The sequence below is a fragment of the Cuculus canorus genome, chromosome 19, assembly GCF_017976375.1.
Source record: "Cuculus canorus isolate bCucCan1 chromosome 19, bCucCan1.pri, whole genome shotgun sequence".
Taxonomy (NCBI): domain Eukaryota; kingdom Metazoa; phylum Chordata; class Aves; order Cuculiformes; family Cuculidae; genus Cuculus; species Cuculus canorus.
In genome coordinates, this window is record NC_071419.1 from 10,238,604 (window position 1) to 10,264,999 (window position 26,396).

The window sequence follows — 26,396 nt, forward strand, 5'->3', positions numbered from 1 at the left end:
TTTCAGAGCTACAAGCAAGCCAAAATAACAGTTATTTGCACAACCAAAGTGGCTGTGCCACATACATTTCCATACCTATCAGACAGCTAGATTTAACTGCTTAATTAGGGTGGGGGAGGGGAAGGGGAACAGTAAGACAAGCTGCACCTGGCAGCCACCAACCATCTCTCCTTGCTTCAGGAGCAGCACTGGAGCCCTCTGAATAGCCTCTTTATCCTTTCATCCCCTGCTTGATGCTGGAACAGGAAATCAGATCTCAACTTGTACATTTTGTCCCCGTCTTAAACCTGTTTGAAGAACTACAATGAGTCTAAAAAGGAGAAAGCTGAGAGGTTTAATTACTTCTACCTGTGTTCGAGAGGTGCTCTCACATCTATCCAGGGTTCCTGGAACTGCAGCCCCTGTGCCAGGGAAAGCTGAACAACAAGAGACAGGCTAAAAAAAAAACCCAGCTCCCAGATATTTGCCTGGAACAGAGCTCGTTTCCAAGAGCGCTGCACTGTTAGTCTGGCTGGGGCTAAACTCAAGCAATGCCCTTTCCATCTCTCTGCTACAAGGTTATACTCATATTGACCTCACGAATTTAGCGATCCTCCTCACTCACACACAAAACACAGACTTAGGGCCAAATGAGGTGGGAAGTGGCAAGAGGTGGGTTTTGCACTGCTGAATTTGCTTTAATTAAAGCACAAGGGGAAAGGATCTGCATCCGGCACAGACTGCAGCTTAGCCTGATGCGCTGCAGGACCTGGCTACCTAACACCCAAGCTTCAACGACACCCGTTTGTGTCTCAGGAAAGGCACGCTGCACTTATCCAGCCTCAAACCACAGAAGCAAAGCCCAAATATTTAGGTAGTTATTTCCACCAAGTCACCTTCCCCACAATCTGCAGCATCCTAAGTACACCGAGCCCCAGGTGATCCGCAGGCTGCACAGGGCGGCAGGCAGTGGTGCCAAGGGAAGCGAGGGAGCCTGAGGAGCTTACATGCTATCTTAGATTTCAGCCCTGAGATATTAAGGGTGATAACACACTGACTGAAGCCCTTGCACAGGATGCAGCTCTGTTGAAGGGTACCAGATCAGCAGTTTCTACCTGTCGCCCTACGTCAATGCTTTAGCTAAGGCAAGGGATGGTTCTTTTTAGCTGCACCTTGTAAGTCCTTCAGTCAAAGCACACAGAGCAACTGTGTCGGTCCTCACCCCATTTCTGCCAGTGTTATAAAGATTTCATGGATTGTTTTGGTTTTGCTCAAGTCCCTCATTCCTAAAGAAACAAGCAGATGTTAGCATGACCCGTGGTTCCTGGTGAAGATGAGCACTCAGTAATAGCCACAATTTTCCTACAGAAAAGAGGCCATACTCAAAACTTGTAGCCTTTCCCTGCCCCATACACTGCCTGACGCTTGGCTGCTAACACCATGGGACTCTGCCTCATGGCTGAGTCCCTCAGACCACTTGCCTGCAGCTGAGCTGCCCACACAGCGTTTGGAAACACTGGCAGGAGACAGCTGGATTTCACAGATCTCTTCCCTTCCTACAAAAGTCCCTGCATAAAGAGCCAAGAGTCTCAAAGTATGATGGAAAGCACCGAGCAGGGACATACACCAAAGCCTCGTTTTTGTTCTGGTGAAGATGCTCTGTCCTTCTCCCATGCTTTCTTCAACCCAAGTGACTGTGGTGACTGCAAACTCCTTCCCAGCCCCACCTCAGCCCACCCACTCCAGTACCACAAGGCTCCAGGTAAAGAGCTTTCCCCAGCACGCACACTGCAACTCCAGCTTCAGAAGTGCTTCCTACACCAGCAGCACGGCCAAAGCTACGGCACCACTGCCAGAAACAAGATACACAGGGGGGCAAGAAGCTCTCTGCCCCTTCCAGCACAGCCCCAAGCACAGTGTAGGCACCCATTAAATCACACTCCACAGAAGTGGCAGTGGAGATTAACCTCTCAGTTTCTTGATTGTACAAGGTCCTGGTGAGTCCCACAACAAGGTGCCCACGTGGCTCACCTTTCCGTATCATACACTGCCTGCACCACTCCTGCAAGAACATCAAGTCTCACTCTGTCGCAGCTGGCTTTCCATGGGTAAGGATCCTCCTTCACAAACTGAACTACAGCTATTTTAACAACCTAGCCAAGGATGGAAGGCTGTTTCTCTCAATCTTCTCATACCTTTGGAGCAGTAGGCTGGGGAAATACCATCTCCTGGTGTCTGAAAGAGCTTGTTCACAAGCCTGACAGAAGTTGTTTTCAGTTTTTAAACAAGAAGATCCACTGGCTAGTTAAAAAAAAAACCAGGCTTTTAAAAGGAGGACTAGGCACGTAACCTGTGTTTCCCATGTTTTCCCATGTGAAAAATAGTAGCTCACAGTTGTGCATAAAATGGGATTTGAAAGGATGGTGAATTGCAAACTAGGAATTAGAGGTACAGCCATTGTTCAGTGCAGGCAGGATGGGACAGCACTACTAATCTGGCCATTTCAGAAAGCCACACAGGCTCCTTTAGTAGAGGATGCAATTATTAAGGCTGCTCCAACACGTTCATCCTCTCAAACCCCTTATACACTCGGGCCATGCTGTTGTTTCCCAAATGAAGCCCAGTGACCCAGCCTGTGTTGGTGCTTAAGCAGTAAAGCGGATCTCCATTTGCCCAGACTGTTGTCCAGGAGCTGGATGGCCCTTCTGTTTAGGACCAAGGTGAGAACACAACATTTGTCACACAATGACATAAGCTCATGGACACACTAATGTCAGCAGTGAGGAGTAGCAGAAATCTCTAAGGTGGCAGATATCTGCTGAGCCCAGTGGATGAGCAAGGCTTGAAGGAGTTCCTAGAGCTGACAGTGAAGTCGGGACAATTTTAGGCAAGCAGCCCAACTGTATTTTTGGGCATCATCTATAGCAGAGCAAGAGAATTACTCCCTCCTAACCCCACTGGCTATGGGTTTACACCATGGAGCATGACATTTACCACCTGTTCCTGAACAGCCAGGTCAGCGTCTGCAGAGCTGACAAACACAAATATCAGGTTTGGCTCATACGTGTGACTGGGAAGATCAAACAAAGCAAGTATCTGCAGCACCAAGGGCCCTGTTTTGCAAAGTCACTTTTCGTGATCCTATCCATATTTCAGAATGTCTCCAACTGAGTCCCATTAGTGTAATTGATTTTTAATGGCATTCTCAAAGAAACAACGTGAAGATTTAACAGGATATTAGACAGAAATTAAGCCTCACCCAAGCCTGCCACCCTAGGAACAAAGGTTTCCAAAAATGCAGGGGGGCTATTCCACTCCTGCTAAAGGAGGTACTGCAGAGACCCAGGGAAAGGGGACACTAATTTCCCATATTTCATCCCACACAGCATTGATCCCACCACCACTAGAGACCAGAGGCTTGTAATTACAAAGGAAGCTTTTCCTCATCCTTCCCACCCAAACAAGACCAGAGGGCAGCCCTAGAGGGGTCAGAAGCAGAAATGTTATTTGGTGAGCTTAAGATCTTCCAGGATTTGGAAAGAAGAAAAATAAAATACATATCCTGCTTGGTTTTGTTCTCTGGGCTCCTTCATGCCAAGCAGGCATTGGCTGATTTCTCAGATCAGGCCTTTGAAACCAAACAGCTGAACCTGACAATCGGTTATAACCAATGGCTTCAACTGCTTTCCCAGTGAGGCGCTTGTGCTTCAGTAAACCATTACCGCTGTCCTTCTCCTGTGGAAAGAGGCACCAGGCAAAGACTTCCAACTTCTGCCTTTTATTCATTCCCTGTATGCACCATTAGCCATATCTTTTCAAAATCTACCCATGGTTCAAGCAATTTAAAGCCAGAACATTATCCTGAATGCTGACTTGGCCATGGATGACATTCCTTTTTCTCTGTTGAGTCACTTCTTCTCCAGCCAAAGTGGAGCCACTCCTTTCTTTTATTCTCTAGCAAACCAGTGACAATACTTCTGGACAGTTTGACTCAAAGCATGTCACCTCCTCCAAAGGTCTAATCTTTCCTCAGGTTAAAATCTGACAGACACCCACATTTGCAATTTCCCCTGTGTGGCACGCCATCGTTTTAACACATTCCCCATGGTACACGAACATTGAGCTCCATGCAAGATTCTCCCACTCACTGTGAGTGAGCATCTGCATTTCTAGAAGATTATGCTGTTACCATCTATTTTATTTCTGATCCAAATTCTCCTCACTTGATTTCAACATTTTTAAATACTTCTTTTTACTCCTTTTGAGACATTTTAAACTCATTTCTTTTCAATATTGTCAAACCACCTTTTCCATTAGTACCATACAAATCCGGGTACCATTATTATCTTCATCTTTAAAGAAGCAGATATGTTGGACACAAAGGAGAAAAAGCAATGGCCTAAAATCCTTCATTAACCAATGACATGGGCAGAAAGGAAAAACAGGACACCCAAAATCTCACTCCACTGCTCAATCTGCTACATGATTGAACTGAAACTGCACTATCCTGGATCTGTCTCAGACACAGCATTATCTGCTGCTATAGTCTCATGTTCTTTCATACCTTCCAATTAAAGCAAGGAAATTGGATCACGCTGAGCCTTTCTTTGTCCTTTTCACCTCTTGTGAAAGCCAGGGGTTACCATAATTTTTATACCTGTTATAATTTGCTTTAATGTTGTAACCTGGGAGGGGGAAAAAAACACAAAAACTCAACATTCTTTTCATAATAGATTTCCTGGATCATGGAGTGGTCTTATCTTTTCTACAACTGGTAGCCAAGTTCAGTATTTCCAAATCCTTTTACATTATCAATAAGTATTTTATTCTTTCCTATAGAAAAAGAAATTTAAACTATACTAAAAGCTCAGGATTCACCCAGCCATGTCCAAGCTAGGAGATATATCTGACCACAGAACTTCAAGAACTCAATGGTGCTCCTGCCCAGGAAGTACATAAACAAGACTAGGATTTGGCATCAGAAGATATTAAAGGTAAAATTTTTCATTTCAGCACATCTCTCGGTGTACAGATAATCTGCACAGATCAGTGATGAGAGGCATAAATCTTATCAGCTAAATGTTTCCAGACTCATATAGTGTCATTGACTTGGAGCATGTCATTATAAGCTTTTGAAGGTAATGGAATTAAAAATGCATTCAAGGAGTTTTCTGGACTTCAGTCTTTGTCCTGTAGCCAAGATACAGTGGTTCATGTCTTTATCAAGCCAAGACTTCAGGCTTCTATATCATCTTTTCCCTGGACCTGCTTCTGATGACCATCAAGAGAGGTGCTACCCATCCACCACCAAATGCACCAGACAAAACTGCATTTTTCTTCACATTGCAGAAACAGCTCACTGCTGCTTTACATAGCTTTTGGCTGCCAACCTGCACCCAACAGCAGAAGCCAGAAAAGCAGCAGATATGTCTTCAGCATTGGGTGGGAGGTTTGTTAACACCTACCCAGCATGAGACCACCTTTCTGGCAGCTGGATGTGTTTGGAAGTGTAACTGAAGTCTCCTTCAGGAATGGTCACCCTCAACATGATAAATTCACCTGCTAGAATCTTCTTTCATGTTCCAAATTCTGCAAAAGTTGGATACTGCAGTCAAGAGCTCTTTCCCCCCAAAGCAAGGTCAAGGCTATGTTTCACCATGGAGAAAGAGCAGGAACATTTCTGCACCATCTGGCCTGATAATGGCCTTAAGTTGCACCAGGGCAGGTTTTGATTGTATATTAGGAAGAATTTCTTTACTTAAGGAGTGGTAAAGCCCTGGCAGAGGCTGTGCAGGGCAGTGGTGGAGTCTCCATCCCTGGAGGGGTTCAAAAAGCATGTAAATGTGGCGCTTTGGGACATGGTCCAGTAGGCATGTTAATATTGTGTTGATGGTTGGATTTGATGATCTTAATGGACTTTCCCAAGCTTAACAATTCTACGATTCTGCAATTCTCACTCCTTTAAAAAAAGCAGAACACCTTTATCAAAGTGGTATCTACATTATTAGAAACCACCTTGGATTCATTTTAAATGAGTAGCAGTTTTTAAACCCAAATATCTCCCTGAAGCTTGGGCTCACAGGGTTTGAGGGCACACTTAACACAACACAAGAGGATTGAAGTTTCTCTCTAAGCTGTAGCCCAGCTTGCAAAAAGACATTCAATCTTTAAATCAGACATTAAGTAATGGAATACCACTACTCCTATTGATATTGTTTCATGTATAAAAAGCCAAAGTTTAGCCTTGACATATACTGCTGCGTTTCAGAGGTCATGCTGTAACAGGCGGGACTGCTGCTCTGGAGTCATGTCTCTGGCATGATTCAGAAGAAATTACAAGATAAAGAAAAGGACAATTACGAAACAGTCTGTTCACATTTCCACCCAACTTATTTCAGGGAGCACCAGGAAGGAAAAGGGCCTAATCATCCTCCTTCCAAAACCCATTTCCTCTTGGGTGAATCTGTAGATGATCTTCAGGCTTCTTTGGTCTCAAGACCCAAAGAGAACATTTCAGCTGAAGCAAATTCTTGTGATGAGTTCCACAAGTTAATTACATTTCCATTAGTAAAGAAGTTCTAAAACTTCAATTTCTTTACTGATCCTTTTTGATTTCTGCCAAAATAGATAGGGAAACATGATTTCCTCTCTTTTTTTCTTTATCTCTCTCAGCCTTATGAGACTTTCCTCTTAAAATTGACTTTCTCAGTCTTTTCATTACTCCTTAAATGGACACATCTTCAAACCTTTAATCATTTTCACAGCCTTTCTCCTAGAATCCCATGCCCAAACTTTATTCAAGGATGCTGGTTCAGGATGTTTGAGATGGGGAACTAAGCCAAAAGACAGTTCAATCTTTTAGTCTTTCTTCTCTCTTTTTTTTTTTTTTTTAACTGGAAAATAAGCTGAAACCTTGAATTTAAATTAATTTAAGTCCTCTTGGAACCAGAACCAAGCTACACGCAACTAAGTATTTCTGGTTATTGGTTTAGTTTGAGAGCTCTTCAGTAATGGGGATATTCTGTAGCTGAAAAAGTCATTGTGTCCTCCAAGCAACTTCTTTCTGTCTTTCACTCCTTTATCCCTACAACACCCCAGGGACCACCAACATGTTTCTAAGCCCTTAGTCCAGCACAGGGTTCTTCCAATTTTGCAGACTCTCACAGGGAATTTCACATGTTTAATGAGATGAAGGAGCAGAGTCAGCTTTAGCCTCTCTCCAGAAACATCTGTAAGCACCAACCTTCACAACATCTGCAAATGGATTTATGGCATAAGGACGACATGCCAAGAGCAGCCCTCTTCTCCTCTGAGAGCCCCAGGTATAATAATTTCTATTCCCGGTGAAGCACAGCACTGCTCTGATCTCTACTCTATCTTTTCCTTGCTTAAATCTTACACAGTGCGACACAAACTGACTTGAACCAAACCAAGACCTAAACCCATTATTGGCCAAAACTTGGGGTTTACCTCAGCAGTGACCTGAACTTCTTCCTCCAGAAGGATGCTTTTAAAAGTCTACAGCCGATCTACCTACACACACACCCTGTAGTTCTTGAAACCAAGGCATCCCCACTGAGAGAATGAGAGTATCCACTGGAAAAAACTGACCTCTTTCCTCAAAATTCCACCCTGAGACCACCAAGGAAAGAAGTTTGTTTCATTTAGTAAACAGAAAGCAATGAAAGGCGATTTTCCTGACCATCAGCACACAGGGAAATGGAGAAGTGAGGAGACAAAGCTTTGTATTTGTTGTCAGCCATTGATTTAGCTAATGCCAACCATGGTAGGAAGGAAAGATTTCTCATTTGTAGCTGGAGAGCAGGTAGCCACACTTCTTTGTGAGGATTGGGCAGCTTTCCAAAGCCTTTAGCTCACACTGCAGGTTTGACATGTACCACATATAGAAATTAGGGCTTCTTTCTCAGGCTAAGCTGCCAGACATCCCTCTGGCAGAAAAGTGGCCTTGCCATGCAACCAGGAGTACATCCTGCCCCATTCACCCTGTAGCCACTGGTATTAATGAACTCATTCAGAGAGGATCAATCCCTTTATTCCAGTTCAGTCAGATCCCTCAGCACAGAGGAGATCCAAGATAGCTCAAGTCAAGCAGAGAGCCTGGCCTTTGTGTTGAAGAGCATCTCCAGGTACCCAAAGGCCAGGCACTGATCCTAGAGCATGGGTTACCTAGAGAGACACCTGGAGACAGTCATCCTCCTCCTGGTTCCACTTTCCAGCACACAGAAGATTTGCGCTGGCCAGAACATCCCACACACCTTGTTATTGATCCAGCAAGAACAAAATGGAAGATCATTTTTCCACCTCCACTAAGTTTCACTGATATTTTCAGAGAGCCCTGAGGGAAAAGCAACCCAGAGGGAAAGCAAGCTCCAGTCTCAAGGAACCTGCTGCCCCACTGGGCAAAACCCATTGTGGATTCAAGGATGTGTGTGCAAATGTGATGCTGTTGCTTCTCGCACTCAGGATTAGATTACAATTAAAACTATGCTGATTTTCTAAATCGTCATTCTTTTCAACAATCACAGCCTGGTTCTTACCATCTCAGATGAACAGGCACTTTGCCATCAAAAGCTGGCCTCTGGGGAACCAGGACACAGCAGCAGAAGGAACATTTGAGAAACGAGAGCCTGAGAAATCCTGAACACTCCTCCTCATCTAATCATGAGACAGCACTCAACATCACACAGAGGACTTGGGTGTTGGGGAGGGGGGAGTGTTTTTTGTTTTTAAACTGAGAAGCATTAAGAAATTGAGAACATGAACATTAAGAAATTTGACACCAGAGCACTTCATAGCTGTGATTTTCTTTTTTGTTTTGGTTTTTAATACCTCGTACTCATAGCCAACTATAACAGCACCTAGGCATGCAGTGCTTTCCAATCACAGAGAAGAGCAAGCAGTCAAGCAGATGTCCACCCTACACGATTGCCAGGACAGGATCAGACATAAGGAGCAGATCACAGGGTTCAGAGTCCTCTTCCCATCAGCAGTCTCTACGACTGCCTTTATGTGGTACAGCTGGCCTACTCACAAAAGACAATATTTCCCTGCCACTAACCTCCCTTCAAGGGCCACAAAAAGCTAAAAAAGCTCAAATCCTGCTGTCTGGACTAATGATCCTGCCTGGCTTCGATAAAGCCTTGGCTGCGGTGAGAAAGCACACTCCACTTTCACATGGATTGGCCACTTTTACTTTACAGTAAGGAGGACCAAGGAGACATAAGCACCCTCAGATGGTGTCCGACAGTGCTCTCTTTGTGGGCAAAAATCTTCAAAGAAGCATAAACAGGCACGAAACATAGAAAGCAGCACAAGACAGAAATCTGAAGAAATACTTCTGTTTCCTCTCTCTTTGAGGAAAAGCTATTTGTCCGTGCCTTAACTTTCTGGCTTCTCGTTGTGCCTTACCATCATTTATCTGTTCACATACCAGATATTCGATACCTTGCAGGTACTTCTAATAAAGCAAAAGAGAAGCACGTCAATCTCTATCTATTTGCCCTTGAAAAATACTCTGACCTGAAATGTTCGGTTTGCCACAACCAGAGCAGAGCTATGCTTCAAGGGTGACTTCTGCCAGGGAATGGCTCTACCCACCTGCAGATCCTCCGAGGGTCTGTAACCATCTGCAACCTTCCTCTAAGCACAGCCCTGAGTTCTCCTCTGCTCAGGAGAGTCTCCTTCTAATTTAGCAACCAGATGCACAATTACACACCCACCTGCTTAACTCAACCTGCCTCTACCCACCCCCACCAAAATCAATACACAAACACCACTATAAGTGACAGAAAAGACAGAAGCCCTAATTAACACTCCAACAGGCTCAGCATGGCCTGGGACCCCTTTTGCTAGGTGAAATGAACCCAGAGGGAAAGCAAGCTCTTGTCTCAAGGAACCTGCTGCCCCGCTGGATAAAACTGACTGTAATAGTGCATAAAAGGAAACGGGGACATTTGCCAAGGTGGGTTTCGAGCGCACAAGTCCTTAGTCCCTGTCTAGCATCTTCTGCTTGGAAAGAAACTGCTTCTTCAGAGCCCAGATGGCCAAGGGACAGAAAACAGAAGAACTTCAAACTATTTCAGACTGTTCAAACTGAAACCTCACAAGCCCTCTTCCCTTCCAGTTACAAATGCTCATTTTCTCTGCCTCTTTTTCTCTGCCTCAACAAGAAAATGTGGCTACTTGCCTTCCCCCATTACTGCTCCGATGCACCAGCCAGGTCACTAATTAACACATTGCATTCAGGAAAACAGGTATATTCCCTTTGCCTTGTTCAATTCTTTTGTTTGATTTAATTCCAGAAGGTACCCTCAGCTTTTCTGAGCCAGCAAGTATCCATCCATCACTGGAGCACAAAAGAAATTGAAAACAAGGATCAGCTCCATTAAAATCTGTAGAGGCTTTGCTCTTAGCATGACTCATGCACAATGTTAATAGCAATCAGCCTTAGTCCATCACCACCCATACTGTAAAACCATGCAAAAGAGGCTTGTTTTCCGCATGATAACTAATCGACATGAAGCTTATCCCTCTTTAAATTATCCATTTTCCCAACTCCTGTTGCTACTAAGCTTTGCTTTCTAGCACAAAAGTGCGAGAAGTCCCATGTTGGAGCAGAGAGAAAACAGCATTTTCCTTCTCCTGGCCCCTTTCTTCCCTAGGTGTTTACATCTAAAGCTAATAAACAAAGCACCAAGCATGCTCTCTAAAGGGATGCTGGAAGGGCATCCAATGTTTTTTATTTCATTTTAAATTTGCTTTTCAAATTATTATATTCTATGGTTATTTGTAGATGGGAAGACTGAGATGTTCTGGGGAGTATGCAGAAGCCGGGCACATAGGAACCCAAAATTCAAGCAGCCCACTCATAGAGTGGTTTGGGTTGGAAAGGACCATAAAGCCCATCCAGTCCCAGCTCCGGCCATGGGCAGAGATACCTCCCACTGGATCCGGTTGCTCCAAGCCCCATCCAACCTGGCCTTGAACACCTCCAGGGATGGGGCAGCCACCACTGCTCTGGGCAACCTGGGCCAGGGTCTCCCCACCCTCACAGAAAAACATTTCTTCCCAAGATCTCTTCTCAATCTCCCCTCTTTCAGCTCAAAAGATTTCCCTTCATCCCGTGCCTGCAATCCCTGACAAAGAGCCCCTCCCCAGCCTTCCTGTCACCCCTTTCAGTACTGGAAGCTGCTCTAAGATCTCCCTGGAGCCTCCTCTTCCCCATGCTAAACCCCCAGACTCTCAGCCTGTTTTCACATAGGAGGTACTAAGGGCTTTTGAATCCACAAAAATACACACGTGGAGAAACGAAAGCTAAAGACTACAAGCATCTATGTATATTTGACAGCTTTAAGAATCCTTGCCCTCGATCAGTCATTTCTCGATACTTTCATGGTCGCACCACACTCCACACCCTGCCTAGGAGGTACGACCACTGTGACTTGAAAGATCAGTGGTCCACAGCCTGCTATGCAGACCAGGCTCCACGGTTCTTATGCCTCCCCCTTTGACAGTCATCACTGCTACCAAAGCTGCTGCTGCCGCTCCTCATACACTACACCAGAAATAGCATCTCGGACTGCCCACATGCTAAGATGATCCTGATAACTAACAAAGCTAACATCAAGGATGAACTGGTCTTTATTATGTTACTAAATTAGTTCTCTTCCAAATTATTAGCATCACCAGGAGCTGGGAGCACATTTCTCAGTCATCCAGACAATCAAGATAATTCTAGCTTTTGTAATTTGTTCCCGACAGCCTGAGACATCAGTAACAGCACAGATACTTCATGCACATCATTTGGCAGCTCCAGGCCTGGCACACACTGTCTCTGCCAGTCCCACCCAGAGATCCAGGCAGCTGATCCAACTGGCTCAAGAACCTACCTGAACTCAGAGAGTGTTCGATCCAGGGCGACTGAAAGCCAAAAAAAAAATTAACTCTGCTCATAAATGACAGAGCATGGTCCTTTCAAGCACTCCATCTATTTATAACAGTCCTTAGCTACTCTTGGTGGTATACAAACACTGCACACGGTTCCAAAAGGATGCGATAGAACTGGGAAAGGACTAGAGCAGCAACATTAGGTCAGTGGTGCACAGAAACTCTCAGGTCAAGGGAGGCTGGGCAGCATAAGTCTCTGACCAGGAAAACGCTGGAGAGTCCTAAAACCATAAGCATGAACAAAAAGGAGTGATTATTTTCCAGATCTTACTATATAAAAACCAAGAAGGCATCAATGGAGATCTCAGGGAATGAAAAAAGGGATAAACAGCACCTTTTCTTGCGGAATATAATTAAACCATGAGACCATTATCCACAATATAATGAAGCCAAAAGTATCAGCAGGCTTCAAAACACAGCCAAGGAGAACAATCCGCTTCAATCACACAGTTTAAAAGCCACCAGACCCATATTTTTTCTCAAAAATCCCTAGACATCTGAATTTTGGGAATTGGGAAAATAAGGATCATTTTATTTATGCCTTGTTCTCCATTAACACGCTTAGCAGCCACCCTATTACAACAGCTAGAGAGAACGTTTGTAGTTTAACACAGCACAACGGTTCTTTTGGGATTATTGCATCCAAAGCCCAGAAATCTTCCCATGGACTCTAACAGGAACAAGCCTCGAGGCCTTAAATCTAGGCTCATAGCTCCATCCACTGTCATCTGAGGGGTTTGGATGTGGGGAGGACTTTGTTCCCAAGGCAACTGTGGATTTCTGAGGTTTCCACCTGGAGACAGGTTGCAGCAATAGAGTACAAAATACCTCTGCTCCTCCCTTGGAAAAAGCCCATTAAGATCGTATAGGTCCAGGCCAGCTGAAAAATTGCATTTTTGTGTGATTTAGAAGTGCTGATGGGCCATGCCAGCACTGGAGCAAATGCAGCCCCATGAAAACGTGACAATAAAATGAGCAGGAGCTGGAAAATTTATGTGTATCTCTCCACACCAGCAACAGGCACATCGCAGCAGGGCAGCTTTCCTCAACACTCATCTACAACTGCGGGAGTTTATAAGAAATAACTAAAAAAAAACCAAAAAAAAAAACAGAGAGAAAACAAAATCTTTCAAAGAGCAGCAATCTATTCTTTTCCCAGGCCTTTATTAACAGCAAAACCAGCATGCTTCCTTGAAAGTAAATGAGAAAAAGGTACCACAGCATTGCTGGGGAAAGAAATGGAGGGGCTGTTCTCTGGAACAACAAACCAAGCCAGTTTGGGCCACTATCTGTTAGGCTCCAGTTTGGCTCAATAGGATATCGATCCTGGCTGCATATAACATAGCCCTGATTTATTTTCTGATTAACAAGTTCTCCTGTCTGCTTTTGACAAACAAAACGTCCATCATTGCAGGCAAACAAAGAAAAAAAAGATACATACTTATCACTAATGCCAGCGTGCAGTAGGAAAAAAAAGGGGTTGGAAAAAACAGGTGGAAAGGGTTTCCACATGATTACTTTAATATTTGCATAAGGGTAAGTTCAATAAATGCAGAGCCTTCCCCCACAACCTCCTCCAAAACACACCCAGACACTGGCTGGCCTTTTTCCTATGGAAACAGCTAACGAGAGCAAAGCTGCTCTTTGCTTTTATGGGGTTTAGCTAAAAGCTGAAAATGAGATCAGATTTTCTGACATTCGCCTTTTACCTTAATAAAAACATGCACTCTACAGGATTAGCAGGTACACAGCTCTGCGTGTGCTATCATGAAATGCATTTTCATGATCTCTCATGCTCGCACAGAAAAAAAGAAATCAAAATCCCTCTTTAATACTGAAGATCAATGTGAAACTGAGCTTAGGAACTGAATGCTGATCACTGCCTGGGAAACACGAAGTAACATTTTCAAGCAGCAAGCTTGCACATATGGCAAAGGAAAGCTTTTGATAGAGTAGCAAAGAGATATTTCAAAAACTGATCTTCTACCTATCTATATTTATAAGAACATATTAAGTACCAGTTCAGCACTGTCCTTTTTTATTATCCTCTAATAGATAACAGAACATGCTTGATCATTTTTTGAAATACAGATCTGAGTCCACCTCGCATAGAAATGAAAATTAAGATCCCACTTTTGTCACCATCTCGTGACCCCTCTCCAGAGAAACGGGTTTGTGAGTTGTAAATATTCTTCCTCAGCAGCCTGTCTTTGAAGCCTTGATGCAGAAATGCCATGATGATGCCTGTCTCCAACAAACAGCTTTACTCAGACTTCCCCTTGTTAGCCAAGTTAGAACTGGCAATGGGCAGATGAAAGGGTTGCTGACCACTGAAAGAAGCCCAAGGAAGAGGAGGTCCTGCTTTCTAGCACAGACCCATGGCAACAGAGGAATGAACTAAGAACATAATAAACATCTAGGAAACGCAGAACAACACACAACAAGCTACAGAGAAAAACACTAAATCAATCCTCTGTGTGAAGCTGCAGCTCTTTCAACGTCATTTCTCTACTACAGGTCCCTCCACCTCATTATTGGGCTTGGAATTGCAAGCCCAGATGCAGGAAAGCATTTATCTAACTGAGAACGTGAGTAACCCTGTTATTTCCAGCAGGGCCCCCCAGACACCAGAAACTGGGCACAGTCTCAAGCTCCTTGCTGAATCCAGCCCTCGAATTACAGGATTAGAGGGCTGTGGATTTCCTCAGTGGAGATGATTCTTGGACTTAATGTCGATCAGTTTACACTTTGCCTTCCCTGCATTGCCTGCCTAGTGGGAAGTCCATGTACAAGACAATTTCAATACAGCCCAGCTAGTATCACCATTGGAAACCAGCAGCTTTGACGTTAACAGGATTGTACTTCAAAAGAATACGCATGTTTGCAGATGGCAACAGGGCTCCTTATTACAGTTGTCTAATCAAGCCTATATTCCGCAATTATGCTCAGAGATCAAACAGCGCTGCAAACAGCACTCACAATAAAACCGGCACCAGTAAGATGCCAGTGTTGCACCTATAGCATCGCACGTTCGGTTGCGATCCCACAGGCACAGCACGCGCACACAGCGTTTCAGCTACCGTTGGAAAACTTTGAACATCTTAGTCAAGGCTAGGCAGTTTTTAAAAAAAATATCTGTTTTGATTCTTGGCCTATTTATGAACAAAACAAATCTGAAACATGCCTAAACAAATAGCAATATGGCTGTAATTCAGGAAAGCTTTTATGTATAACCTTAACTTTAAGTACAGAAGCACTGGAGTCAGCTGAATCCAAATACATACTTGAATGCTTTGCTGAAGGATAAATTAAACCACATGCCAAAGTCCTTTCCAGAATCAGGGCCGTGTGTGTGTGCGCGCGTATATATATATATATATATACGTATATATATATATAAATATATATATATTTAAATTGGGGGGGGAATTATCACGCAAAAGGGCACAGCGCTAACTAGGAATCAGAACACACCATCAGTGAGAATAACTGTAGCATCTGTGCTAATTCTCTTTTCATACCCCCTATGCTTCCAAGTATGTAAATCTGGTTGTCCTTGTGGCTCCACTGAAGTTTCTATTGATTAAATACCCAGCCCCAGCAGCAGGGGAATCAAGACCTGCATATTTATTTTCTTCCTCTCAATACATAAAGAGCTCCCTTTGGCCTCTCAATTGCAATATCACATGGTACACTGAATGCAAATAGAATTACAGTGATAATGTATCTAATGAATACATTTGTATATGTATGCAAGCATTTTGCTAACAGCATTCCGCACCACTAACCAGACCGAGGAATACACACGTTCAACACACACGGTAGTAGAGAAGGTGTGTGAAACGAGTGCGCATTAATAACAAGAGTCAGACTGCAGTCTTCTGGGGGAAAAGCTAACTGAAATCCTTCCAAGATGAAAGCTGCAAGATCAGGACCTCACGCAGACCTTTGGAACATTCCCTTTGGAGCTTTAAAGCACAATTTGTAGACTATCAGTGTCACTTAAAGTTGGTGTTTTCTTTATCCACTAACATCACACTACATTAATATAAATAGATACAGAAATTGTTGCAACCCATAACATAAAAATACTGTAAGCATTTCCAAGAAAGAAAATTAGTGATATTTCAAAACAGAGTACAAAACAAAATGCACAGGTAACATTTTCGGCTCCATCCTTTATAAGGCACGTACCCTCTTTGAATTAGCTTTGGAAAAGTTATTTTATAGCAGAGCAAATTCTGCAGAAGCCTCACTGATTTCAGAGATGGAATAGATTAAAAAAGGGATGCATTTAATTTGTTAGCTCACTCCATGTTGACTTTTAAAGTCATCCCGTAATGTCAGAAGATAGAGTGATTTAAATCAGGCTCAAGTACCCAGTGGCAATTAGAACCTCAGAAGTCCAAGAAATGTCAGTAAGCGTCTGGATAAGATACGTGCCAGCATATACATAAATAAATATCCTCAAAACCTCTTTTAGTTGGTTCAAATACTTTGAAAGTAACTCATTTAGCACAACAAGCATTATTTAAACACAGTAAGGTCAGAAATGCAGTTTTTTAGCACTGTTTCACTCAAATTACTCCCACACCAACCCACAGTTAAAAAACAACACCAATCAAAGCAAGATTCCACCTTAAAGCTCAGGCAAGAGGAGGTCACTTACCCTGTGAGGACCACAACAAAATCCATCACATTCCAACCATTCCGGAGGTAAGAGCCTTTATGAAAAACAAACCCCAGAGCGATGATTTTTATACCAGCTTCAAAACAAAATATTCCAATAAAGTACGGCTCAGTGTCATCCTGAAAAAGAAGAAAAATCAGAAGGTGTCAAGGAGATACCTACGCTTCTGCACTGATAGCAAGAGCCATATAAATAACTACCTGCACAAACTTCATGCCTTTTCCAGCTCTCTGAATGGAGTTGAAACCAAAAGGTTTAATTTTGTTGGAACTAAACACAAAGAAGAATTTAACTATTATTTCTCTGCAGGTAGAATTTCTAATGTGAAAAAAAAAAAAACCAAATTTATTTGCCTTCATTCTCATGGTTTCACCCCACACATTAAGTCTTTCCTCAAGATCCTACAGGGAATTTTAATACTAAAATTTTGCTCCAAGAGTGTATTTAAACTTGAGAACATGCATTTCTGTCATTACTGATGTGAAAAAAACCATGTGTTTTACAGTTTGTCTGGGAAACAGAAACAAGAGGGTATCTTGTGGAGTAATAGTCAGCCCAGCAAACTTGCAAATACTGGCAGGATATTATTTATTCATCATTTATTCTATCAGTCCTTCCTTCATTCTTTCTCCACCATTTTCTCAGTTTCCACAGCCACAGTTTCATTTCTTTTCTTTTTGCTGCGTATCTGATCCAAGGAGGAATAATCCCCATTCCCTTCCATTAACAGCAGAAGCAGTAAGGTTTGTGTCTCAAGCTCATGGTGCAAAATAAAGAATACCATGGGATCACAGCTTCACATCCAAGCTCACCAGAGGCAAAAAAACAAGTGTAGCCTCTACAGTTTTACTAAACCACCTTTTCTGTCTATGGCAGCAGATCTCTTAGTATTATACTTTATTGATAAAGAGTTTCAACACAAATTCAGTGCCAAAGGGAAGCATTCACATTCAGAAGGAAGATATGGGCAACAAATGGGAACAAAGTAAGGGGTGAAAGCAACTGGCATCAATTTCAAGAACATGTTAATTAGCTTTGGCACCTGTAACCAATTTCAAATGTGCCTTAAAGCCATGATTTCAGCTGCAGTCACTGGAAGTAAGGTAGTCCTACCCAAAAGCAAGCGAACTCCCAAACCAAAGAATTAGAAATCTTTGTTCCAGCGGCTTTGGCATTTCTGACCATTAAAGCTGAAGAGTTGAGCTGCTGTTTGATGTACAGTTGCTTCTATTTTGCAATTCCACTAATGACAAAAAGGTGATTTTACTTGTCTTACACAGCCAAGAGCATGAATGTCAAGTGTTGTGGCCACAGAACAAAGAAGCAGTTTTTATACAAGAAATTATTTTACAAGCATGGCAACTCTTACTCAACTCTGCCCTAGCACCAGTACACAGACTATGCTTTAGGCATAGTATTTGTTACAGAAAGACAAGTTTTTCACAACTAGAAAACAATATATTAGCAAACCCCTCCCAAAGGGGCTTGTGCACTTAGGACATCTATGTATACCCAACTCAGCGAGTCAACCACAAAGCACTAATCACTGAAGCTGCCTCCAAGCTGCTGTAAATCATTACTTCTAGACAGGCTTCTCCATCAGGGGCTGCATTAAAGTTCGTTTCCTACAAAGCAGCACCCCACAGACCCCAGCTCTTCCATTAACTTCATCTTTCAGTGCATCACCTCCACTCCCCTCCACCTTTCCTAACCTCACAGCCCCAGCACCTCCAGCTCCCATTCCTTTACTGCCAGGCAAGGTGACATGTCACCTGCAGATCACACCCTGACCCGCCAGATAGTACACAGAACAGAACAACACTGTTGAGCTCACACTGTAGGCCTTTTACTGAAATACAGAGGGAAAAGAAATAAACTCAAACTTGGATTTTTCCTCCAGCCAAGAAGCTGTTCCCACAAAAGGCAGCACCTCCAAGCCCTCTGCCCCTTCACAGAGCCTTTCTGATGCTGCTCAAAGGATGCGGAAGCATCACTGACAGACTGAGGAACTCCAGCAAATCATGTCAGTGCTATTTACCCAGAGAAACAGGAACAAGGCCATCAGACCTTTTATGACCTTCAACAGAAATCCTACAACAAGAGTTTTCTTCTAGCAGTTTCTCCACAGCAAGAGCTAGAGACATCCCAGGACTCCAACCCAGTACAGAAAACAGGGAAGAAGGAATAGGGTGTCCGAAATCATCATGTGTAATTCCAGAAATTACCTTACCTGCTTTTCCTTTTGCACGCAAGAACACTCTAACACGCTGGTCTGCCTGGTCTTCAACCCCACAATACCCTCTAGCTCAACAAGTGTACAAAATACTTGCAAAATATATATATTTCCACCCCATAAATACTAGCGTACTTAAAAAAAAAAAAAAAAAACCAAACAAAAAAAAAACCCCAAACAAAAAAAACCAAAACCCACCTTTACCTGCACACACTCCTCCTTCCTTTCTGGAAGTCTCATATCTACTCTGCCACCAGTCGTTTGCTCAATCTAGGTCAGGTGCCCTGCGAGTACAGCTCCCAGCTTTAAAGAGCCAGGCTTCAGGTTCTCAAGGGTTTGATAGAAAATGCTCTTCCCAAAGCTGTGACTACACAGAGCTCTTAGGAAGTGGGTCAAAGAAGTTCTCGTCAGCTTCTAGGGAAGCAGGAAAGCTCCCACATGAGTTTGGGTATCTATTACAAAGAAAAACTGTCTTCTATAGGGTTGGCAGTGAGCAGCTGTGGAAATAGGAGGGGACAGAAAGAGGGTATTTTCTAAAGCCTGTCTAATTTAGTGTAGGAATCAGGGCAGTATCAACAATAGGATGAAAACCAGAATTTATGGGCCCTGCTGCTGAAAGAAAAAAATAGGATTTGCATGACTCTGTGACAGAAGGAGCTGGAGGGCAAGGCCATGGGTGAGATGTCCTGTACCTCACTGCAATGACCCTGCTGGTGGCTCAGCAATCCTCCTGCCAGGGCATCCTGCAGCCCCCTTCAGGCAGGAGGCTGTGTTGCTGCTTGGGCTCAAGAGCGGGAAAGCAGGTGAAAATGAGTATCAATGTGCGTGATTGGAAGGAGGGTGGAGAATCTGGGCAGCAGCCAGAGCTGTGCCAGCAGGGTGGACACAGCAAAGCTTGAGGCTGGGCCAAATACACATTTAATCAATATGTTTCAGATCCAAAACAGTTTCTGAGTCTGGAAAGTCATTACTATTCCTAGTCCACATCCTGGTGTCTTTCTTTGGCCTTTGGATGTGACAGCCTTGATGGGTTTGGGTGTGTAAAGCTTTGTTCATGCACAGGTTAATATGAAGAGCTCAGATAGGATTGCACAAAGTGCCTGTGGATAGGATAAAAAATTAAATCCATTAGTAAAGTGCAAGAGCTGTCATGCTGAATATCTGGGAATACGGTTATATTCTGTCCTCACATCAAACCCCTCCAGGGGAGGAAAACGCTCAGAGCCCTAGAGTGGCATGCAGATAAACATCTTACAGACCTGCTTGTCTTCAAACAGGATGTGCCCCAGAGCAGGACAGAACAGAGATTTCCTGTCCTGCAAGTTCTGATATCACCAGGCTGGGACCAAACCATGGTCTACTGAGACTTCTCATGAAAAAAAGAGAAAATAGGAAGGAGATAGGGATAGAACGAGTGTACCTCATCCTGGGCAGCCAAGAGCAAGGCATCCACCTGCAAGGCCAGTCAGGGCTCAGATGCGAAGCTCACATTTCCACATTTGGAGTTCTCACCAGCAGGCTCTGCGCCACTCAGTACAACTCCCTCAGCATCTTTTCAGTTGGCATTGCTCCAGTGTGTACAAACAATGCAATATTTAATGGCATGGAGAAAGACTGGCCCTACAACCTACTGGCTAGGGCACTCAGCCGAGATAGACAAAAAGTTTGCAGCATCTCTGTCCCAGTGGATAATTACCGATGTGAAATCAACACTTCCAGCAGCCAATCTACATGAGACCCCCACCTCAGAGCAGGCAAGAGCCTGAGAGGTGCGTCATTCTTTGCTAGTGGAAGAATGAACTTAAGTCTCTTGTCTGAAGAACAAAGACTTGAAGCTAGTGGTCCAGATCAGCACTAAATCTTTTGACCAACAGACATATTTTTTCAGAGCCCTGGTTCTGACCAGAATTTCTGTCCTAGAGTCAAACAATGCTTTTCTGTGTTATAAACTGTATACATAATAGGCAGAGAAAGATTTCTTATAACTCAGCCATTCCAATTCTTGAAATATTGCATATACTAAGACATCAGTTAGTCTTCCCGTGTGCTTAATTAACCCTGCTCAACAAGTAAAATGAGCACAGAAAACAGCCAAGTGAGATTGCACTGCAAGTTCATATCTTAGGTCTCTGAGGAAATACATGGAGGAAAATTTTGCTCAGAAAAGAAAAACCATGAAAATGTTTGTACGGACTCTTCCCTCTTTCTCTCAGCTTTAACAAAGAGAAAATCTTAAGTTTTTTGTCTTTGTATCTGTGGCCCAAAGTATCCAGGTAGCCTTGGTTTTCCTTCAACAATGCTACCTACATCTTCCAGTCATAAAAGGCTTTTATGTCCACAAGCCATTAAACGAGAAAAGGCCAATTTCATTCCTGCCAAAGAAAGAAAGCAACAAAGTACTGCTGTCCTGCATGGACTTACATTTTTGTCCAACAAACCGGCAAATGTATAAGAATGTTTAACATAGATTTGTAACATTTTCAATGGAACAGCTTACAGTTTGTGGAAGCAGCAGGAGCATTCCAAGCAGGTTCCACTTTGAAAACCAGAAGATACTTTTTTCTCATTAACAATTCTTAATCTTTCCAGTATATGTTGAAAACAGAAAATTTTTCACGACTTGTAAAGATTCTCAGTGCAAATCCCTTTATAGTTCAGAGTTACTGTGCTGCAGTTAAAATGGCTTCAGAATATCTCGAATTGATCAAAGACAATGCTGCACAACAGTGCTTGGGACAAATATCAGGGGTTAATTCTTCCTTCATCATGAAGGCAGACCAAACACAGTGGAAACTGCATTTAACTCATACAATTATTTTATACAATTAAGAGGTAATGCCAGTGCTCATTTTTGGAATGATTTAGGTGAGAACTGAAAGGGTGTGTGCAGTAATAGATGCTGTAAAATTGAATTAATGTAATGGGGAAAAGGACCAATAAAAAGCCTCTAGGATACTCTTACAAATCTATGGACACAGAGGAACATGGAAACAGTGTGCTAACCATACCTATTGCTGCTTCAATGACACATCACCAAAGGGTTACCAGGCCACAACACCCACAAAACTACTTTTCCCCTTCTCTAATCCCTATGTCCCCATTTTCCTCATCTCTTCTTAAGCAGAAGTAATTCAAACAGAAAGAGACTACATAAACACAAGGTAAGTGGGCAGCCAGATACACGCGCGGATACATTTCCAAGCAGTATCAAGCTGACACTGAAGCTCTTTCTAGATCTATCACTCACACACCTTTTCCTGTTTCTAAAGAATGAGATTGTGAGAGTTGCCTACTGGACCAGCCTTGGAAACTGTAGCAAGCAGCATTCAGGTCTCTAGCTTTTCGCAGCAAGTCTAACATGATCTTTGTTTGCATAATCTAATATTTACACATAAAACACATATGGATCCATATTTATTCATCCTTTGACCATGCACCAGGATTAATGCATTTAGGCATGGAAAAATGTTCCAAACCATTAACAGCAGGAGAAAAATTAAACCAAATATTATCCATTTTTCCAACAGCGATGATAAATGAAAGCATGATTTTGAAGCTATTCTTACATTTTGTATTGAAATAAGGTAATTTGGCTCATTACCATAAAGCCTGCAAGTAAATTATTTTCCTCTGTAAGTTGGTTTCTTTTTTTGGAAGAGAAGTGTAATCATCTAAACCCAAAGTTTGCTTTGTAGGGTCCTTGATATATGCTGTAGCAGGAAGAGAGCTGCAAGACACACTAACCTAAAAGGTTACTCTGTTCTACCACTTCCTGGGAAAATATCACAGAAGTTCATTTGATTCTACAGATAATTCTGAGCATTTGGCAGTCCCTTCCTATCTTGGTTTACAGACAAACAAAGTTTTCTGCTCTTCTAATCATAATGTAAGGTCCCTCTCTATCCTTCATTTAGGCAGGGCAGGATAGAGTGATGAAGCATTCTTGTGAAGATGGGATTGGAAGGTTAGACTTATACTTGTTGTCACTGGCTTATTTTTCCTGATTGTCAGGTCAATGCTTCTTTGTTTACATGTGGGTCTCCAAAATAGATACAAGATCTCACAACACTGGGTGGCTGATTACCTCTTATGTTAGCCCAGAAACACTAAAAAGGAAATAAATGAATACAACTCACCAGTCTCTCTGACATAGGTGTCTTGTCTCCATCTGGCAAATGTTGTTCCAGAGCCAGCACAATACAATTGGCTATGATTGTAGCTAAAATCATGTATTCAAATGGAGTGGGGACCAGAAGTTAAAGAAGACATCAGACGACACAAGGAGGGAGAACATTATTCAAGTCCCATTTCTACCTAAACAGTTACATTAGTTGAGCATTCTAAGATCTCTCATCTTTTTTTGAAGGCATTTAGTCTTCCGTGACCTCCTCAGTTCTTTCTGGGGTGCCTTTGGAAGAAAAGTAGGAAATGGCCTCTCTTCTCTAAGAGTTAGTAACTTAAACACAGAATCTGAGCTGCTCAAGGAATTTGGGAGCGAGAAAGGAAAAGATTCAAATGAAACATACAGGCTATTAAAAATTACTATTTTTAAATGAGTTTGATAAGCTAAACTGCCTTAAAAAAAAGATTATATAGCCATCTGCTGAAGTGTTCTTCAGCAGTTCCCTGTCATTTGACTTGAGCGCACAGTGTAAATAAGCAATGGGCTAGAAAAGTTCATTTTAGAGTGTCTACACAGGTCCAAAAGGTAAATTACTGATAGATTGCAATGCCTACTCCTGATGAGAGTAGAACGATCAGCACCCTATCAGGATGTAGCAGGGAAGAGATCTCAAAGTAAAGACAGTAAACCAAACACTAAGTATCGCCTCGCCTTTCACCGTCGCCTCTAGCCCTCAGCCGTGCCGAGCTCCCACGTTCCCAGGGCGGAGCCCCGCCGCGGCCCCAGGGCGGCAGACAGCTCCGCTCAGCACCACGGACAGCGCCCTGCCCCGCGCCGCGCCGCCCGCTCCGCGCCCGAGCCTCGCCCCGCGGCTCCGGGGAGGGGAACGGCCGGTGGCCCTGCGGGTCCCCTCCCCGCACTTGACGAGCAAATGAGTCGCCCAAGAGCCAGGAGAGGGACAGACTGCGTCAAGCCTTACAGGAAACGCGATCCTCCGACTTTGGAGCTTGTTTATTCAGGCTTGAAATGCAAGGAAGGAGAAATGGATGAGGAAGTAGAGCAATCCCTATGATTTTATAAATGGAACATTAAGGTCAATACGTGTGTATGTGTGTGTTCAGAGAGAAGGGCATTTACTCTGCTGATGTGGTTTTTTTCCTGCTAGCCGCTCAGGAAGTGAAAATTGGGGAAGCCTGAAGGGGAGCTGGCCTCTGTGGCAATGGAAAGTGTTGCTAGGAGGCTGGGAGGAGGCCTTGCTGCTGCTAGCTGAGGATTAATAGGTGTGTGATATCAAGTGAAAAGAAAACAGTCAGCTCCCTTGAGATCACCAGTGTAAAGCACTCCTGTACACACTCACACGCACACCCACTATATCTACTCCCTGAACAGTCTGCGTCCCTTTTCTCATAGCTTACAACCCCGCTGTGTTCATCATTACAAGCAAAGCCCCCTTCCGAGGAAGATCTCTGCAGCTCACTTGGCCTGAGAGCTGGTTCTGAGACAGAAAGCATCTGCCCCTTTCCCAACAGAGCAGATGATCCTTCTCTCCACTTACTGCCTCCCTCTGCCACAAAGCTTTTAATATTTTTCTTTTTCTTTAGTACAGTCTAAGCTTAGGCTACATACCTAATCAAAGTGACAATCAAATGAATCAAAGATTCATGATGGTTCTAATGGATTCAGGAGGTGATATACTAAAAACCTAGCTGCAATGACTGTATTAATGGGATTTCACAAGGTACCTTGGCTATCAATGCCCCTGCTATCAATGCAGCTTTAATATTAAGGTGTCACCATTTTTATCCTGTGTTTCTATTCAGAGTGAGAAAGAAGAGTTGAAAGGCTCAAAGATGGAAATAAGAATGAGGATTTATTAGCATGAATCTCACAGAACTCTTTGCATTTGGCTTAAATTGTAGAACATGTAAGTCTATGCAATGGTCTATCTCACACCTAAACACGCTGAAAGGCACGTATACCTTACACACACCCCTGGCATAATCAAAAGCACACTCGCCGCTCCCATAGAAGCAATTTCCTATAATACCCAGCTACACAGCCGTACATTATGTCGGACACAGGGATCCATGTCACACACACCCATTACACACACTGGATCAAACATGCACGTCTACATTAGCAGCAGACACTCATCCTTAGCTGACATGGGGAGTCTCTTTCCCCCAGCCTCCCTCTCCCCCTCCCCACCTTCCCCACCGTGCCCACACACCCTCCCTCAAAGGATATGGCCATTCTGTTATTCTCTTGGCGTATTTCCGTATAACATTATCTTCACTGAAGATGAAGAGGGATCTGTTGACTGTGAAGCAGTTCTGTTTGACAGGGATGGGGTTGTAGAGAGCCATAGTCCTGGCTCTCTGAGCCATCGACTGCTTATACATCCTTTGGCCGGCTTGGGGGCCACCTTGCCGGCTGCTCCCTCTTCCAGCCCCGGCCGGCCCTCCACCTCCATAGCGGGTTGGCAGATCATCCCCGAACCGAGCCATTCTCTCAATGCACGGAGCCGGGCGCTACAATCCAAACTGGCAGTCGAGGCGAGAGGAAGACGCATCACAGCGCGCAGCACTTCTCCCTCCGGGGGCTTCGGTTGCGGGATCGGGAACGATCGCAGCGAAATATATAGATATGTTTAAAAAAAAAAAATAAATATATATATATATATATATATATATATATATATATCCCTTTCCTCCACCCTTCCGCTAGGGATGCCCGGGGAGGGAGGGATGCTCCGGGGCTCCGCTCACCTCCCCGCACAGGTATCGGCTCTCCAGCCCAACCTCATGGCCGTGGCGAGGGGCTGCCGGGTCGCTGTTTCCCGGCGGGCTGGGAAGGGGCTGCGCTGCTGCCGTGTGCCCGGAGCTTCTCCGTGCCCAACCCAGCCCCGGCTCCGGCCCCGCCGCATGTGATGCCCGGAGCCAATCGGGCGCCGCGGCTCCGCCCGCTCCAGTCACCGGCACCGAGAGGCGGGCAGGGAGGGGTGGATGGAGGGAGGGAGGGAGGGGTGGATGGAGGGATGGAACCCCCCTCGGTCGCCACCGCCCACCCCGATAAATACAGTGGAGCGGTGGGGAAGGAGGGACCGAGACCCTCAGGCTCCCCGCAGGGCTCGGGAGAGGCGCAGAGCCCACCGGGGGGTGTTGCCTTCTGGGGTGGGGTGGAAGGGAACAGGCAAGGCGGCCTGCGTGCCCCTACCCAGATGTGCGTTGCCCAGATGTGCACTCCTGCTCCCGTGGATGCCCCGCAGGCAGCACTGAGTAGCAAAGCTCCCTTCACCCCCATCTGTGCCATCAGGAGCCTCCCGGGAAGGCTGGGGACAATGGGGAGGAGGGGGCGCTGTGAAATGTGGGGCAAAGGGAGTGCTGGGAGGGCTCACTTCAGAC

General features: G+C 44.1%; 1 protein-coding gene across 19 annotated transcripts in view; it reads right to left on the reverse strand.

Moving 5' to 3' along the window:
- Positions 1 to 25,901, reverse strand: part of CACNA1B (calcium voltage-gated channel subunit alpha1 B) — a 309,668-nt gene extending 283,767 nt beyond the window's left edge. For 15 of the 19 annotated variants that reach the window (XM_054084000.1, XM_054084006.1, XM_054083998.1 and 12 more), the window contains exons 1-3: positions 25,240 to 25,655; positions 23,006 to 23,111; positions 16,616 to 16,755 (exon numbers count right to left, since the gene is read on the reverse strand). In XM_054084000.1, the coding sequence (XP_053939975.1) occupies positions 16,616 to 16,755; positions 23,006 to 23,111; positions 25,240 to 25,499 (506 nt within the window). In that variant the 5' untranslated portion in view covers positions 25,500 to 25,655. Of the gene's footprint in view, positions 1 to 16,615; positions 16,756 to 23,005; positions 23,112 to 25,239; positions 25,657 to 25,760 lie in introns of those variants that run through there. The other 4 variants (XM_054083991.1, XM_054083987.1, XM_054084002.1 and 1 more) reach the window with 2 other exon arrangements.
- Between the last annotated feature and the right edge of the window lie 495 nt (positions 25,902 to 26,396).